Source organism: Oryctolagus cuniculus, chromosome 19, assembly GCF_964237555.1.
Source record: "Oryctolagus cuniculus chromosome 19, mOryCun1.1, whole genome shotgun sequence".
Taxonomy (NCBI): domain Eukaryota; kingdom Metazoa; phylum Chordata; class Mammalia; order Lagomorpha; family Leporidae; genus Oryctolagus; species Oryctolagus cuniculus.
Window position 1 is genome coordinate 25,173,109 of NC_091450.1, and position 15,821 is coordinate 25,188,929.

The 15,821-nt window shown below is 63.1% G+C and overlaps 1 protein-coding gene across 1 annotated transcript in view; it reads left to right on the forward strand.

Moving 5' to 3' along the window:
- The window catches only part of LOC108175372 (uncharacterized), a 101,583-nt gene that overhangs the window by 15,680 nt on the left and 70,082 nt on the right, over positions 1–15,821 (forward strand). Inside the window, exons 9-15 of the mRNA XM_070063898.1 lie at positions 1,831–1,934; positions 2,758–2,923; positions 8,452–8,637; positions 8,760–8,912; positions 10,669–10,813; positions 14,210–14,368; positions 15,551–15,675. Of these exons, the coding sequence (XP_069919999.1) occupies positions 1,831–1,934; positions 2,758–2,923; positions 8,452–8,637; positions 8,760–8,912; positions 10,669–10,813; positions 14,210–14,368; positions 15,551–15,675 (1,038 nt within the window). The remainder of the gene's footprint in view (positions 1–1,830; positions 1,935–2,757; positions 2,924–8,451; positions 8,638–8,759; positions 8,913–10,668; positions 10,814–14,209; positions 14,369–15,550; positions 15,676–15,821) is intronic.

Consider the following 15,821-nt stretch of genomic DNA (forward strand, 5'->3'; position numbering starts at 1 on the left):
TAGCTGGTGGTTTAGGGCAGGCGTCTGGTGCAGTGGTTAATATACACTTGCGACACCTGTGTCCTCTGTCGCTGTGCCTGGGCCTGCGTGCTGGCTCTGATTCTGATTCTGATTCCGGCTTCCGGCCAGCGTGCACCCTGGGAGACAGCACGTGGTGGCTTGAGCACTTGGTTCCCTCCCACCCACATGGGAGACCTGGGTTGCATTCCCACCTCCTGGCTTTGGCCTGACCCAACCTCAGCTGTTGCGGGCACTTGGGGAATGAATCTGCAGATGGGCTCTGTCTTTTTCTACTTTTCAAATAAATACAAAAAAGGCAAGACAAGTTTTTTTTAATAGATTTATTTTATTTATTCGAAAGAGTGAGTTACAGAGTGAGATAGAGAGAGAGGTCTTCCATCCACTGGTTCACTCCCCAAGTGGCTGGAACAGCCAGAGCTGAGCCAATCCAGAGCTTTGAGCCAGGAGCTTCTTCCAGGTCTCCCACGGGGCTGCAGGGGCCCAGGTACATGGGCCATCCTCCACTGCTTTCTCACGCACATCAGCAGAGAGCTGGATTGGAAGTGGAGCAGTCAGGACTCGAACTGGCGCCCGTATGAGATGCCAGTGTTGCATGCTGGGGCTTTAACCCGCTGTGCCATAGCACCAGCCCCGCCAAGACAAGTTTTAACAAGCGTGGATGTAGGAGCTGGGTAGCCCAACTTCAGATCTGGCCTGGGCTGTTCAGCGTGGCCCTGGCCCCTGCCTTAAATGGTCTGCAGGTCACTTTCCCTCCATGTCATTGAGGAAGACGGCAGTCCCTCCTTGGGCGTGTGAGGCTGAGATGCTGTGGTGATGTCAGGAGCCCGGTGCACAGCAAAGCTCCCGGCCGAGTAGCTCGTGGGCTTGCAGTGACCACTGTGTCCCTGCTCGTGGAGGTGGGGGTGGCAGGTGCCTGTCCCACGTGTCTGGGAGAAGGCTTGCACCTGTTGCCTCCACCAAGCAGTCCTCCTGGCTCTGCCTCTCTCATCCCTTGTTGAGATTCTTCTCTCCTTGCTGGAGGGGAAACCAGGAGGGGCCGCCTACGTTCCCTCTGCCATGCTTGCTGCTGAGGCTACCGCTTGTGGCTAGAAACCCCCCAGAGAGGGCGTATGGTTGTGGCTGGCGGCGTTGAGCCCTGAGACCCCTGGCTAAGGCCGAGAGGAGGGAGGGAGCAGCGGGCCTGGAGCTGAGGCTGCACAGCTGCCGCCCCAGGTGGGGGTGATCAGGCGTTGGATGCCAGGAGTGGTGAGGGCCAGTGGGGACGGGGGCCTGCAGCCTGCATGGGGGGTGGCCACATGTCCTGGAAATGACACAGCTGACCCTGCCCGTGGAAGGCACTCCTTGGAAGGTTGCCTGGACTGCGGGAGGCAGGGACACCCGTGGATGGGCCGTGCTGGCTGACAGGGTCCTGAGACCGAGCTGCATGGGGGCGCACTCGGTCAAGGCTGGGTGCAGCTGAGGAGGTCCAGGGTCCAGGCTGCCAGGCCACACCCACAGGCCCCCGGCTAGAGGCGGCTGCTGGCTCGGCTTTGATCTCAAGTGCTCTTTTTGTGGCTTTGGGTGGAGGCAGTGGCAATGAACCCTGGGCTAAGGGGACACTAGCAGATGGGTGGCCCAGTGGCCGGTCCAGCATCTCCCGAGGCCCGAGGGGCACCTGCTCTCAATGGTGCCTCTTGTTTCTCTGTGGGTTTTGGGAGCGCTGGGCAGGTGTACTTGGCATCCATTATTTCCGCTTGTCCCTGGGTTGCCTGGAGCCTGGGGATAGGTGGATGACCTTGGGGGTTCTCACACTGCCCTCTCTGATCCCAGGCCTCGGAGCTGTTCCTGACGCTGGTGTCTGAGCTGCAGGGCCTGGCTGCCCCCGAGCTGGTGGATCTCTGGCGCAGCTCATCCTCGAGATGTCCAGGCCACTGGTAAGGGCCCTCTCCACGTGGCGGGAGGGGCGTGGGAGCGTCTGGGTGGTCTTGGCGCCACGCCAGGTTCCCCCGCCGAGGGGTGGATGCCGCTGTCTCCCCCTGTCCCTGTGACTCGGCCTTGGCCTTGAGGCTTGTGTGCCAACAAGGCGCTGAAGCGGGGAGATTAAGTGAGGTTCCCACGGGGCCAGGCTCCGGGGTGGGGCGGGAGGCGGGTGGATGAAGGCAGGCTTTGTTCGCTGACCGGGATGAGCACCTCCGCCGGCTGGAGTTGGTATTCCCGTCGCCCCGGTGCTCCTTCTGTGAGCGCGGGAGTCTGGGGAGGGGCGTGCTGGGTGGGATGGGGTCCTGTCCCCCAGACCTGCGGAGCTAGAGAGCAGAGACCCCCTGCAGCCCAGAGGGCAGAGCCTGAGGGTGACCCCCGGGAGCCCCGGGCTGTGCATGGGGTTCCAGGTTCTCGGGAAATGCACTCCAGGCTCTGGTGTCAGATCTGAGTGCGAGTCTTTGCTGTGGGCTTCCCTGGTCTCGGGTGCAGAACGGGGATGGAGCTAGTGGGCAATCTTAGGCTCACAGTGACCCGGGCGCTGGTGTGAAACCTCGCACGTTAGATTTGAGCTGCCTGGGTTTGGACTGGGCTGCCGCCGCCCCCGGCCCCAGCCCGCTGCTGAGATCTGAGGCCCCAGAGGGTCCCCTCGGCTGTGTGAGCGCGGGCACATCCCTGCCGCTCTTGTCTGGGCCTTGTTTGCTCCCGGGGTGGCGGGAGATGTGGCGAGGGGAGACCCACAGGCTCGCAGAGCGCGTGGGTCACCTGCGACGGTCTCAGGCAGCCGCTGGTGGACGCCCTGCCCTCCTGTGGCACCGAGCCCTGCGTGCACCTCATGACGGAGCTCATCGCGGCCGGGGAGGTGGAGGCGGAGGAGGCAGAGGCGTGGCTCCGGTCGCTGGCCTTCATCTCGCAGCCCACGGATGCCATGGTCCACGTGCTGCTGGTGAGTGCCAACCCCACCCGGCTGCTGATGGGACGGGGTGGGGGCGGGGCGACCTGCTCTTGCCTTGGCGGGGCACGTGGACCTAAGGGTGCCGCATGGGGTTCAAGGCAGGCTTTGATGGTGGAGGCGTGGCCTCGTGCCTCCCACCTGGGCATGTGGCGCGTTGTCACCACACCTGTTTGCTGCTGTGTGCGGAGGACAGGGAACAGGCACCTTGCGGCTGGGTTGAGGAGCAGAGCGGGGTTTCCTTTGAAGGTCACTCCCCTGGAGTCTGGCACAAGATCCAAGCGTATTGGCGCTGCTGCTGCCGTCAGCAACAAGCCCATTTAAGTGGTCTTGAGATGGGGGTGTTTGAACGGAGCCTAACATTTTACTCCCATGCGTGGAGGTCTCGCGATGCCTCTGTGAAACAGGCCCTTGTATTATCCCCATTTTATAGATGAACACACTGTGGCTCGGAGAGCCTGGGCAGCTTGCCCACGGGGGTGCCGCTGCTCTGCCCTTCCCTGCAGCCTTGTGTGTGTTCCTTTGGCCTGGGGGTGGAGGTGTCACTGTCCCTCCTGCTGTCTCGGGCTGGTGGCGGGCCAGGCTGCAGACAGCACCGGCAGAGAGCAGGAGAGGAGGAGCTCATGGCGGGGGCGGGGCCTGCTAGGCTCCCCCGGGAACAGCAGCTTCCTGCACTGGCCGGTGGTGTCCGGTGGGGTCTGTTCACCTCTGGAGGTGGCCAGGCTGTGGCACGCTAGCTCCAGGTGGAGTTTAGGGATCCCTCGGCCCCTGACCCCTGACCCCTGACCCCTGAGCCGGGGGTGGGAGAAGGGCTGCCCCGGCAGGCTTTGGGGTTGGCTCTGCTTAGCGTGAGTCGGACGCGGACTTGAAGCTGGGCCCTGGGAGCATCACCCACGGTTCATGACCCAGCGGATGACACGCTGGCCGCTGGGCATGCCGGCCCCATCCAAGACCCGGCCCAGCCTCAGCCAGTGCTGGCAGCGTTGGTCTCCCTGGAAACATCATTTTAAGAAAAACTTGATTTATTTGCAAGGCAGAATGACACTCAGAGAGCAGGAGATCTTTTCTCTGCTGGTTCATTCCACAAATGCCTACAACAGCCAGGGCGGGGCCAGGCCAAAGCCAGGAGCCCAAAACCCCGTCCAGGTTCCCCACGTGGGTGGCAGGGGCCGAGCTACCTGAGCTGTTGTCACCTGCTGCATCCCGGGGTGCACGTGAGCAGGAAGCGGGATCAGAGGTAAAAGTGGGACCCCAGGCGCTCAGACAGGGGACACAGGCGGCCCGTCCACAGCTCCCCCTGCCCTGCAGCACCTGCCCCCTGCCCCCCGCCCCCCCCCCCCGCCTCTTCCTTGCTTGCATTCACCATGTTTTTGCTTAGTGGCATTAGGCTGGAGCTTGCCCCAGCTCCAGTGTGGCCCTGTCTGCTCGCGGGGTCCCCTGGGCACCACGTGCAGCTGGCAGGGTGCATGGGGTGTGCGGGGTGTGGTCCTCACTCCTTTCAGGCTTGTCAGGCGGGAATCCGGCTCTCCGTAATCTCCAGTGGGGTGCCTCTTTACGCCTGTGCTCCTGCACCTGTGCCACCGCCCTGGGGTGGCTGTGGCTCCGAGCCCCCCGGGCCCCTCCACGTTGGCGGCCTCTGAAGGTCACCGCACCTGACCTTTCTGCTCTCGCAGTCACCGCTGTTGATTACACACAAGTGCTCAGGGGCTCCCTGGAATCTGGAGCTGCTTTCACCACAGTCTGGTTTTTATGTAAAGATGGGCTTATTTGTGGGGCCGGTGCTATGGTGCAGCAGGTGAATGCCCTGGCCTGCAGTGCCAGCATCCCATATGGACGCCGGTTCTAGTCCCGGCTGCTCCTCTTCTGATCCAGCTCTCTGCTATGGCCTGGGAAAGCAGTAGAAGATGGCCCAAGTCCTTGGCCCCTGAACCTGCATGGGAGACCTAGAGGAAGCTGCTGGCTCCTGGCTTCGGATCGGTGCAGCTCCAGCTGTTGCGGCCATCTTGGGGGGGGTGAACCAGTGGATGGAAGACCTCTCTGTTTCTACCTCTCTCTGTAACTCTGTATTTCAAATAAATAAATAAAAATCTTTAGAGGTTTGCTTATTTGAAAGGCAGAGATACCTAGAGGGAGAGACAGATCTTCCATCCACTGGTTCACACCCCAGATGGCCACAAGGACCAGGGCTGGGCCAGGCCAAAGCCAAGGGCCCAGAGTTTCTGCCTCATCTCTCACACGGGTGCAGGGGCCCAAGCACTTGGGCTATTTTCCGCTGCTTTGCCAGGTGCATTAGCGGGGAGCTGGATCAGAAGTGGAGCAGATGGCATTCAACTGGAGCCCATATGGGATGCCGGCACTGCAGGCCATGGTTTAACCATGCCACAGCGCCGGCCCCTTGCCCACAGTCTTACAAAGATTGACTTATTTGTTTGAAAGGCTGAGGGACACACACACAGATCTTCCGTCGGCTGCTTGATTCCCCAAATGACTGCAACAGCCAAGGCTGGGCCAGGCCGAAGCTGCGAGCCAGGAACTCATCTGGGACTCCCATGTGGGTGGCAGGGGCCCAGGTACGTGAGCCACATTCTGCTGCTTGCCCAGCTGTTTTAGCAGGGAGCCGGATCCTAAGTGCAGCAGCCGGGACTTGAACCGGCCTCCCTACGTGGGACGGTGATGTCGTAAGCGGCGGCTGAGCCCGCCTGGTGGGCAGAAGCGCTTCCTTGGTGAGGCCCAGCTCGCCAAGCTTTGCTAGCACGTTCCCTCCCCGGGATCGGGACAGACCTTGTCTCCCGTCAGCTCGTGGTTCAGGCGGGATGCAAGGTGACAGGCTGGAAGCCACCTTGGAAAAGCGAAATCGGCTGCAAAGGGGCCACAGACTGGAGCATTATTTTATTTTTCATGTTTTTAATAAAGTGACCTCCTTTACATAGACACTGACGCCGAAAGGTCTGTTGGCTGATCCTTGTGGACAGGTGCCCGGGGCTGGCCGCTGGGGCGTGTCCCTGGGCAGCCACCTAGACAGGTCAGGTCCCCGCCATCCTGACCGCTCTCGGGTCCAGGTCTGCAGCCGCCCAGCGGCCCTGACGGGACCACAGATTGGGGTTGAGACCTGGGCTCCCAGGAGGCTGCGTGACGCCAGCTGGCCCTGCAGGTCCCGCTGTCCCCGTCCTGGCGTCTGCTCCAGCTCTGGCCCCGGATGGGCTGCAGGCGGCTCTGCTGAGCCCGGCAGCCTTGCTGGGGAGCAGTGGGCCGAGGCGGGACCCTCCTCCCGCATCTGACCCTGGCTCTCCTCTGAGCGTGGCGTTTGCCCTTCCCGTCGAGCCTTGCTTTCCCTGTTGTGTGTTAACAGGAAGATTTATTTTCTTTGGCCAAATATAGAAAAACAGGGAATGCGCTATTTTTAGGCCACACACCCCTGTGCTTTCACAAAGAGAAGACACGTGGAGACGCACGCACCGAGATACACACAAATCCATTATGCACACACACACACATGAAATGCACCACACCAAGACCCAGGCACTGGCGCAGGCTGGGTCCATGTGCACACACACACACACAGACCTGTGCACGTGAGGTCCTTCATAGGGTGCACGTGTGTGCCGGGGTGCACAGGTGCATCCCCACAGGAATGCACCCCCAGGGAGAGCCTGAGACACGTGTGTGCACACAGACACGCATGTGCACACAGACACGCATGTGCACACAGACACGCATGTGCGCGCACCTGCCTGCACGCCCTCCTGTACTCTCAGATCTGCTGAGAATCACGACTGCAGGGCAGAAGCGGAGCTGGACAGCGGCCCCCCCACCCCCGGCTCGTGTGGGTGGGGTCTGAGTGCAGGCGGCTACTCAGACCCGGGGCCCTGGGGCCAGGCCTTAGGGACCAAGCCCGGAATGTGCTGTTGGAGGAGCAGTGAGTGTGGGGCTAGTGCAGGCCCGGGAGCCGGGTCCCTGGGCAAGTGCTGGCCCCACTGCGTAGTGGCTGTGTGACCTGAGGGGAGTTCCTGCACCTCTCTGTGTCTGCTGTGGAATGAAATGAGGGGAAGGCGAGGTCGTGATGTTGGTGTGGGGTAAGCACCCTCGGAGTGCTTATTAAATAGGACACTCAGTGGTGAGGGGGTTAGGGACTGCACTGGGGGTCCCTCCCAAGTGGTCATGCCCTGCCCGGGCCGGTCACTGTCTCTGTGAGCCCCCCGAGAGACCGGCCTGGCTTGTGGTGGGTGGGGAGAGGAGTGGGTTCCCAGCGGAGGGTGGGGGTCTCGCCTGTGCCTCAGAGCCAGGAGCCGGGCAGCGGGGCCCTGGCGCCCAGGGCAGGGTCCTGTGCAGTGGCTGACGCGTGGGTGGGCCACTCCAACTCAGAGATCAAGTGTTTGGGGGCGGGCGTGGTGGCACTGTGGATTAAGCCTCTGCCTGGGACGTGGCATTGGCTCAGAGTGCCCGATTTGAGAAGCAGCGTGCTTCTGATCTGGCTTCCTGCTAATGTGCCAGGGCAGCGGCGGTGGCGATGGCCCAGATGCTTGGGCTCCTGCCACCCACGTGGGGAGACCCAGATGGCGTCCCAGGCTCCTGGCCTCAGCCCGGCCCAGCCTCTGGCTGCTGCAGGTTTTCAGGGAGTGAACCAGTGGTTCAAAAATCTCCCTTTTTAATACTTGTCTCTTTCCCCTTTTCTGTCACTCTGCCTTTCAAATAAGTAACTAAGTCTAAAACAATTGATGCAAGCTTGCAATCGAAGGAATTTTATTAAAAACAGACACAAGCAATGCAGAACTCGCTGCTTCTGAGTCATCTCACTGCGTTCTCCCGAGCTCTCTAGGTCGCCTTTGCTGATGGGGGGGTGGGGCAACGTGGCCTGGGAGCCCCCTCCAACCCCCTCACCACTGCAGTGGGAGGTGGGGCTGCTTGGGTGGGCCCTGCCCCCTGGGGCGTCGGTCTCCCTGCTGCGGGCAGAGGGATGATGGCCTCCATGGGGGTCTGGTGCAGGAAGGAAGCCGGTGGGTGGGCTCCGGAAGCCAGCGGCATCACAGCTGAGAGCACTGGGTGTTATTTCTCATTTCCTGCATTGCGGGGGCAGAGGAAGCTGATCTGCCATTTGGGTGGGGGTCTGGCCCTTTGTCCAGGAATCTCTACCACGTTCTGTTTGGAGAACTTCACCGTGACCCCCTGAGCTGGAGGCTCGGCCCAGGGTTCCGGGACCCTGGCACTGTGGTGTGGGGGCTGGGTAACTCTTGGCATGGGTGGGGTGGTTCTCGTTAGGGGGGGATGACACTGGCCCGGGTCTCGATGCAGTCGGTGCTAGCAGCACCCCTCCCTACCCCTGCTGTGACGTCGGCAGTGTCCCTGTCGCACTTGAACCCCATGGTGGTCTCCACTTGGACACTCTGGGCTCTGGGAGAGGGGTCACGTGGAACTGAGTTCTTTAGCCTCGGCTGTGGGTGTCCCAGGTGGCCCTGTGTGCAGCCAGGGCCAGGCTGTCTTACTGTCTCCCCTGCCCCCCCGGGCGGGGCTGGCTCTGTCCTCAGCCGCTGCTGCAGACCCCGGGGGCTGGCCCCAGCGCCTTCCTTGGTATCTCAGCTCTGGTGCACAACCTCTGTGCTACCCTGGACGGGCCCTGCGGGCAGCTGCCTGGCGTCAGCTCTTTTGTGCGGATCCTGGGAGAGGCCTTGGGTGCCAACTGTACCTTTACGGAACCTTTGGACACCAGCCAGGTGAGGACCGTTGGTGTCCCGGGCTCTGACCTCGGGGGCCTGCCGCGGGGCCCAGGCTGAGCGGGTGGGGCCGGGAGCCCTCCACCCCCAGGCCTCAGGGCCCTGCTGCCCTCTTGTTCCAGCTGCAGGTCGTGCTGAAGGCCATTGGCAACGCTGGCCTGGCAGCCGCAGCCCTCACGCCTGTGCTGAGCGCCTGCGCCTCCCTGTGGAGCGTCCGCCCCGAGCTCCGGCTGGCGGCCATCCAGGCCTTCCGGAGGGTCCCCTGCTCGGCAGACGTGAGCTCCCGCGCGCTGCGCTGTGGGGTGGAGGTGGCGGTGGCGATGACGGGGATCTGGAGCCACTGCTAATTCTCTGCGTGGTTGGCTTGTGCGCGGTGTTGACTGAGCACCTACTAAGTGTCCGCGCTGGTGCGGAAGCTGTGTCTGTGTACAAAGTGGATTCTTTGTCAGCTCAGCACACCCACGGGCCTATGGCTGCCAGAGCCACTGTGCCCCCCGAACCCTCTAGCGCAGGGCTTGGCAAACTTCAGGCCATGCGTCACCTCCTCCTTCCACCTGCTTCTGTCAATAAAGGTTTGTTTGTTTGTTTGTTTGTTTGTTTTGACAGGCAGAGTGGACAGTGAGAGAGAGACAGAGAGAAAGGTCTTCCTTTTGCCGTTGGTTCACCCTCCAATGGCCGCCGCGGCCGGCGCGCTGCGGCCGGCGCACCGCGCTGATCCGATGGCAGGAGCCAGGAGCCAGGTGCTTTTCCTGGTCTCCCATGGGGTGCAGGGCCCAAGCACCTGGGCCATCCTCTACTGCACTCCCTGGCCACAGCAGAGAGCTGGCCTGGAAGAGGGGCAACCGGGACAGAATCCGGCGCCCCGACCGGGACTAGAACCCGGTGTGCCGGCGCCGCAAGGAGGAGGATTAGCCTAGTGAGCCGCGGCGCCGGCCTCAATAAAGTTTTATTGACACATAGCTGTGCCCGCTCACCTACGTAGCTGCTATCCTCAGCTCGCTGTGGGGCCGAGTTAGTGCTGGAGGGAGCGTGTGGTCCGTCAGGGCTGAAACAGCGGCTGCTGTCCTCTGGGTCGTGGCCCCTCTGTCACTCAAAGTGCTCGCAGTGACCCGGCCTTGTCTCCTGCTGTCACTCCCCGTCTCCAGCCGTTGCTCTGTCTGTGGTCTTTCCAGCACCCCTGGCCCGCTCCTGCCTCAGGCCCTTTGCATGAGCTCTCTCCCCTCCCGGGAAGACCTTTGCCCCGGGTGTCCCCAAGCCGCAGTCCTTTGCCTTCAGTGCTTGCCTGAAAGGCGCCTGCACGTCTCGATCTCTCCCCGACTGGTCAGGAATTGAGCCTCCCGGGTCCTGCGTCCCTGCGTCATTCCCCGCTGCTTCGTGCTCGTCCCCCCTCCCCCACAGCTGGTCGTGTGTCCCATGTCCACTTTGTTTGCTGTGTCTCTGCAGAATGCCGGCACCGGGTGGGCGGGGTCTGGGTGGGCTTGCTCACGGCTGGCGCCTGACTCGGTGCCAGGCACATAGTAGGTGCTCAAGTAAGCGTTATTTGATGCACGAGCACTGGGTGTGTGTGGGGGGGGCTGTGCCATGCAGGAAGCCGGTAGGTGTTGGGGGTGGGGAGCGCAGGCTGTCTTGGTGGGGGGGTGTCTAGGCTGTTGAGAGGACGCCTCCCCTTGGGCAGCCCTGAGGTATCAGGACGACCGTGCAGAAACGAGATTAGAGAAGTTCATTTTGGGCCAAAGGAATTTTGGGAACCACGCAGAATTTTTCACAGTATTCATTTTTTGTGAACTTTTGGAAGGCCCCTGGGAAGGTTTGGTTGACGTGCAGCCACGCCCACTTGCTTACATGTCATTACTGATGGGTGGTGACTGGGGGAGACGGGTCCTTGGCACCCCCACAACCTGGCCCCTGTGAGAGGGTCTCGGGGAGGCCTCTCGGGGTGGAGGCGGGGGCCAGGCAGTGAGGTGACCCGTGGGTCTCGCTCTGGGTGAGGCAGGCGGGCTCCCGTGACGGCCTTCCCTCTGTCCAAGCCAGCGCTCGGCGCTCTCCCGCCTGTACCGGGCCCCCGAGGAGGATGCAGAGATCCGAATCACTGCCTACCTGGCCCTGATGCGGTGTCCTGGGCCGGAGGTGTTTGCGCAGGTGCGGCGCACCCAGGCTGCCGAGCGGTCCACCCAGGGTGAGTGCAGGCGCGGGGTGGGTGGGGGATGGGTGGGGGTGAATCTGGCCCGGGCGCCTCCAGCTGGGGGCAAGAGTCCAGAGGTGTCCTCTCCCTCCGTCCCCGAGTATTCCCCTGTCTCCCCTCTTCTGCCACACCGCCCAAGTGGCCCTGTGTCCCCACGCGTAATCCCAGATCCCATTCTTTGTGCCTTTGGGTGACCCTGGAGAAGTTGCTACTCCTCTCTGGCCTCAGTTGTCCCATCTGAGAATTGGGGGGACCCCTGGTTCTGAGGCCCAGGGTGAAGGGGCTGCGTCTCCCGTGGCCTCCTGTCTGGCAGGGCTCTGAGGTCTCACAGGCGCCGTGTGGCGCGGGGGCTGGGGAGGGGTGTGCCTGTGCCAGTGTCTGTCTGGCCTCTTGTTCACATTACAGAGCCCCAGGATTCAACCGCGGGGCCCTGCTCTGATGACCTGATCTCTGCTCACCTCCCAAGGCCCCCTGGAGGCAGCACAGTCAGATTAAATTCTCTCCTCTGAGATCTCACGGTGGGGGTGACACCTGGGGCCCTCGGTGGCCCTTCAAAACCTGTGCACACGGTGCCCTCCCCAAGAGTGCCGTGAGCATGAAAACAGCCCGAACACGGGCACGCGGACAGCCCTGGACGAGGGCGCTGGGACACGGGGACACGGACAGCCCTGGACCAGGGCACTGGGACACGGGGACGCGGACAGCCCTGGACCAGGGCGCTGGGACACGGGGACGCGGACAGCCCTGGACGAGGGCGCTGGGACACGGGGACGCGGACAGCCCTGGACCAGGGCGCTGGGACACGGGGACGCGGACAGCCCTGGACCAGGGCGCTGGGGACACAGGGACGCAGACAGCCCTGGACGAAGGCGCTGGGACACGGAGACGCGGACAGCCCTGGACGAGGGCGCTGGGACACGGGGACGTGCACAGCCCTGGACGAGCGCGCTGGGACACGGGGACGCAGACAGCCCTGGACCAGGGCGCTGGGACACGGGGACGCGCACAGCCCTGGACGAGCATGCTGGGACATGGGGACACGGACAGACCTGGACGAGGGCGCTGGGACACAGGGACGCGCACAGCCCTGGATGAGGGCTCTGGGACACGGGGACGTGGACAGCCCTGGACCAGGGCGCTGGGACACAGGGACGCGCACAGCCCTGGATGAGGGCTCTGGGACATGGGACGCAGACAGCCCTGGACGAAGGCGCTGGGACACGGGGACACGCACAGCCCTGGACGAGGGCGCTGGGACACGGGGACGTGCACAGCCCTGGACGAGGACGATGGGACACGGGGACGCGGACAGCCCTGGACGAGGGCGCTGGGACACGGGGATGCACACAGCCCTGGATGAGGGCACTGGGACACGGGGACGTGGACAGCCCTGGACGAGGGCACTGGGACACGGGGACGCGGACAGCCCTGGACGAGGGCGCTGGGACACGGGGACACGCACAGCCCTGGATGAGGGCGCTGGGACACGGGGACGCGGACAGCCCTGGACGAGCACGCTGGGACACGGGGACACGCACAGCCCTGGATGAGGGCGCTGGGACACGGGGACGCGGACAACCCTGGACGAGGGTGCTGGGAACACGGGGACGCGCACAGCCCTGGATGAGGGCGCTGGGACACGGGGACGCGCACAGCCCTGGATGAGGGCGCTGGGACACGGGGACGCGCACAGCCCTGGACAAGGGTGCTGGGACCGCTGCTTTTAACGCCCAGGTTACCGCCACTCCCGTTAGGGCAGAACCACATGCTCCGGGTTTGTGCTCTGAATTTCCGAGCACACGGCGAGGGACGAGTGGAAAACTGAGCTCTGCTGCTCACCCCCGTGGCCTGGAGCCGCTCGCTGTGAGCAGCTGTCTGTGTGTGGGTCCGGGCTTGCAATGCACAGGCCAGTGCACGCCTGGCACAATGACACCAGGTCGCTGAGGGACCGTGTTCCCATGGGAGCTTTCAGCTGTGGCGTTGTGAGTGCCCTTGATGACGTTCCCATAACCCGTGCACCTGTGTCTGTCGTAAAGCAGCGACGCAGGGTCACGTCCCACGTGCTCTTATGCCCCTGGCCGTGGCCGTGGCCGTGGCTGGGAGCACTATGGGAGCCGGGGCAGGTGGCCTCCTGTCTGTGGCTGTGTGGGGTCCTCGTGGGGCTGGTGCCTTCACCGGTTTCACCAGCACTGACGATGAGCACCTGGGTTGTTTGTGGTCTTTGGCTGTTGGGAGCGGCCCTTGTGCTGCTCCGGCCTTGCGATGGTTTCCCGGGAGGGAGAGTGCCTGGGCAAGGGCTGTGTGTGTGTCTGGAGATTGGATGTGGCCTGCGCTGGCGCCATCTGAAGCGATGGCGCGTGAGACACAGCCGCCTGCTCCGGCTGTCTCAGGCCAGGGGTGTGGCCTGGAGAGGGGGCTGCTTTTGTTGCGAACTGAGCTGCGTTGGCCGCTCAACCCAGCCAGTGTCCCCAGTGAGGGGACTGCCCTCAGCAGAGGCCCCGGGCACCAGACTGTGTGCTGCCCGGTGGAAATGTGTAGGTCCCTCGTCCCTCCAAAGCCAACTCTGTCCCATGGTGGACTGTTCCAGAAGCTCCCTTGTGGACCTTCTGGGGATGACCCGGAGGGCAGGGGGTGCCCCCTTCCCACTGGTGCCCTCGTCTGAGCTCTCTCCCCGGGAGGGTCCCCGGCCCGGACTGTGCATCACCCCTAGCTTGGCTCAGACCCTCAGGCCTGAAGTCCATGCTCCACTCTTGAGTGAGCTCCACAGAGAGCCCCGTGGGTGGGTTCTGAGTTCGCTCTGCACCAGGGGAAACTCAGGCTCAGAGAAGCAGCGCGGCCGTCCCGAGGTCACCCAGCCTGTAAGCCCTGCAGCTGGGATCCAGACTCCAGTCTGATTCTCTGCTCTGCTAAGAGAGCAGGAGAGGGTGAGATTGTCCATCTGGTTCGCGCTCCCAATGCCCGCAACAGCCACAGTTGGGTCAGGCCAAAGTCAGGAGCCGAGAGCGCGAGGTCTGGGTCTCCCACGTGGGGGGCAGGGGCCCAGGCACTCGGGCCAGCACCTGCTGCCTCCCAGGTGCACGAGCAGGAGGCGGGGTTGGAAGCAGAAGCTGGACTGTGTCCAGGTTGTCTGAAATGGGATGCGGCCCCCAGCCCTCCCCAGGCATGACTCTGCCAGGCTCTCCCCACGTCCTCCCCGTTCCCTCTAAGCACGGGAGGATCCCACGCGTGGCCTGGGACACCGGGTGTCAGGCGCCAGGCTCCTGAGAAGCCCCTGTATGTGGGGCCAGTGGGACCCAGGACAGGCTCAGAGGGTCTTTGCGTGGGCTGTGCGGGCTGCGGGCCATTGCTCACCATCCCCCTGCCCCGGCCACGGCCCCCCTCCCCCCACAGTGGGCTCCTTCGTGTGGAGCCACCTCCTGCAGCTGCTGGAGACGGACGACCCCCTGAAGCAGGCGCTGCGTGACGCCCTCCCCGAGGACATCGTCAGCCAGGAGCTCCGCCCCGACAGCTGGAAGCACTCGTCCTACTTGGACGTCACCTTCCGCTCAGGTAGGGCCGCCCTGGGTGGGCCAGCACTGCTTCGAGGGAACAGTGGATAGACGGTGGCGCTGTCCTCCAGGTGTCAGGTGCACATGGGCCCTCCGCTCGGCGTTTCCACCCTCTCCCCCGCACCCCTGCTGCTTCTGTCGGAGGAGAAAAAGGATCGCCCGGCGTCAGCCAAGGTGCAGGGCTGGCGCTGTGGCTTAGCGGGTAAAGCCTTGGCCTGCCATGCTGGCATCCCTGATGGGTGCCGGTTCGGGTCCTGGTTGCTCCACTTCTGATCTGGCTCCTTGTTTATGGGCCTGGGGAAGCAGTAGAAGACGGCCCAAGTGCTTGGGGCCCTGCACCCCTGGGGGAGACCCGGAAGAAGCTCCTGGCTTTAGGGAAAGAGGAAAAGAAGAGGAGGATGAGGAGAAAATAGCAGGAATCTCTAAGTTTGGTTGTCCCTAAATCAGCATGCCTTGTGATTTCTTTTTTCCATGAACTTTGGGAGGTGCCTCCTGCCTGCCTTTCATTTTCCTCTTTAAGTTGCCCCTCTCTTTTTTAAAAAAATTTGTTTATTAATTTGAAAGTCGGAGTTACAGAGAGGTAGAGAGAGAGGTCTCCCATCTGCTGGTTCACTCCCCGAATGGCTACAATGGCCGCAGCTGAGCCAATCTGGAGCCAGGAGCTTCTTCCGGTCTCCCAAGTGGGTGCAGGGACCCCAGCACTTGGGCCATCTTCTACTGTTTTCCTAGGCCACAGAGAGCTGGATTGGAGGTGGAGCAGCCGGGGCTTGAACCAGCACCCACATGGGATGCCGGCTTTGCAGTTGGCGGCTTAACCTGCTGTGCCACAGCACTGCCCCAGGCCCTGTTGTTAAATTCTGTCGATTGCTGAATTTGGAGATCAGGCTTTCCTTGTGTTGAAGAGAGGAGAGCATGGCCCAGCGGCCTCCTGGCTGTCACTACACTGAGACCCCACTGGGGCTGGGGATCCCTCCTCAGCCATGCTGGGAAGCGAGGTGTGTGTGGCGTGAGCTCAGGAGCCCCCCTTTGGGGCTCGTGAGCTGTGGTCCTCCTGGCCGGGCCTCCCTTGGCCTCAGTGAGGCTCAGGCTGCTGCCTGTCCTGGCTGGGGGGTGTACCCCTGAGTGGCCAGCCCTGCCCTATGAGGGCTTCACGGGGGGCCTGACCCTTGTCCCTTTGTCCCAGCGTCCGGCAGCCTGGGAGTCAACCTGGAGAGGAGCCTCCTCTTCTCGCCTTCGTCCTTCCTGCCGCGGGCCGCCACGGCCAACCTGACCGTCCACACCCTAGGCCGTGCCTTCAACGTGCTGGAGGTAGGGAGCGCCCTGTGCAGGTCCTCGGGGCCTCTCCTGGCTGCACGGTCAGCGGTGGTCCCCCCGTCCGCCTCCCACCCTTGCTGCCACCGTCCTCCCTCGGCATCCATCACTCTGCTCCGGGTTCTGTTTCCTTCTTCAATATT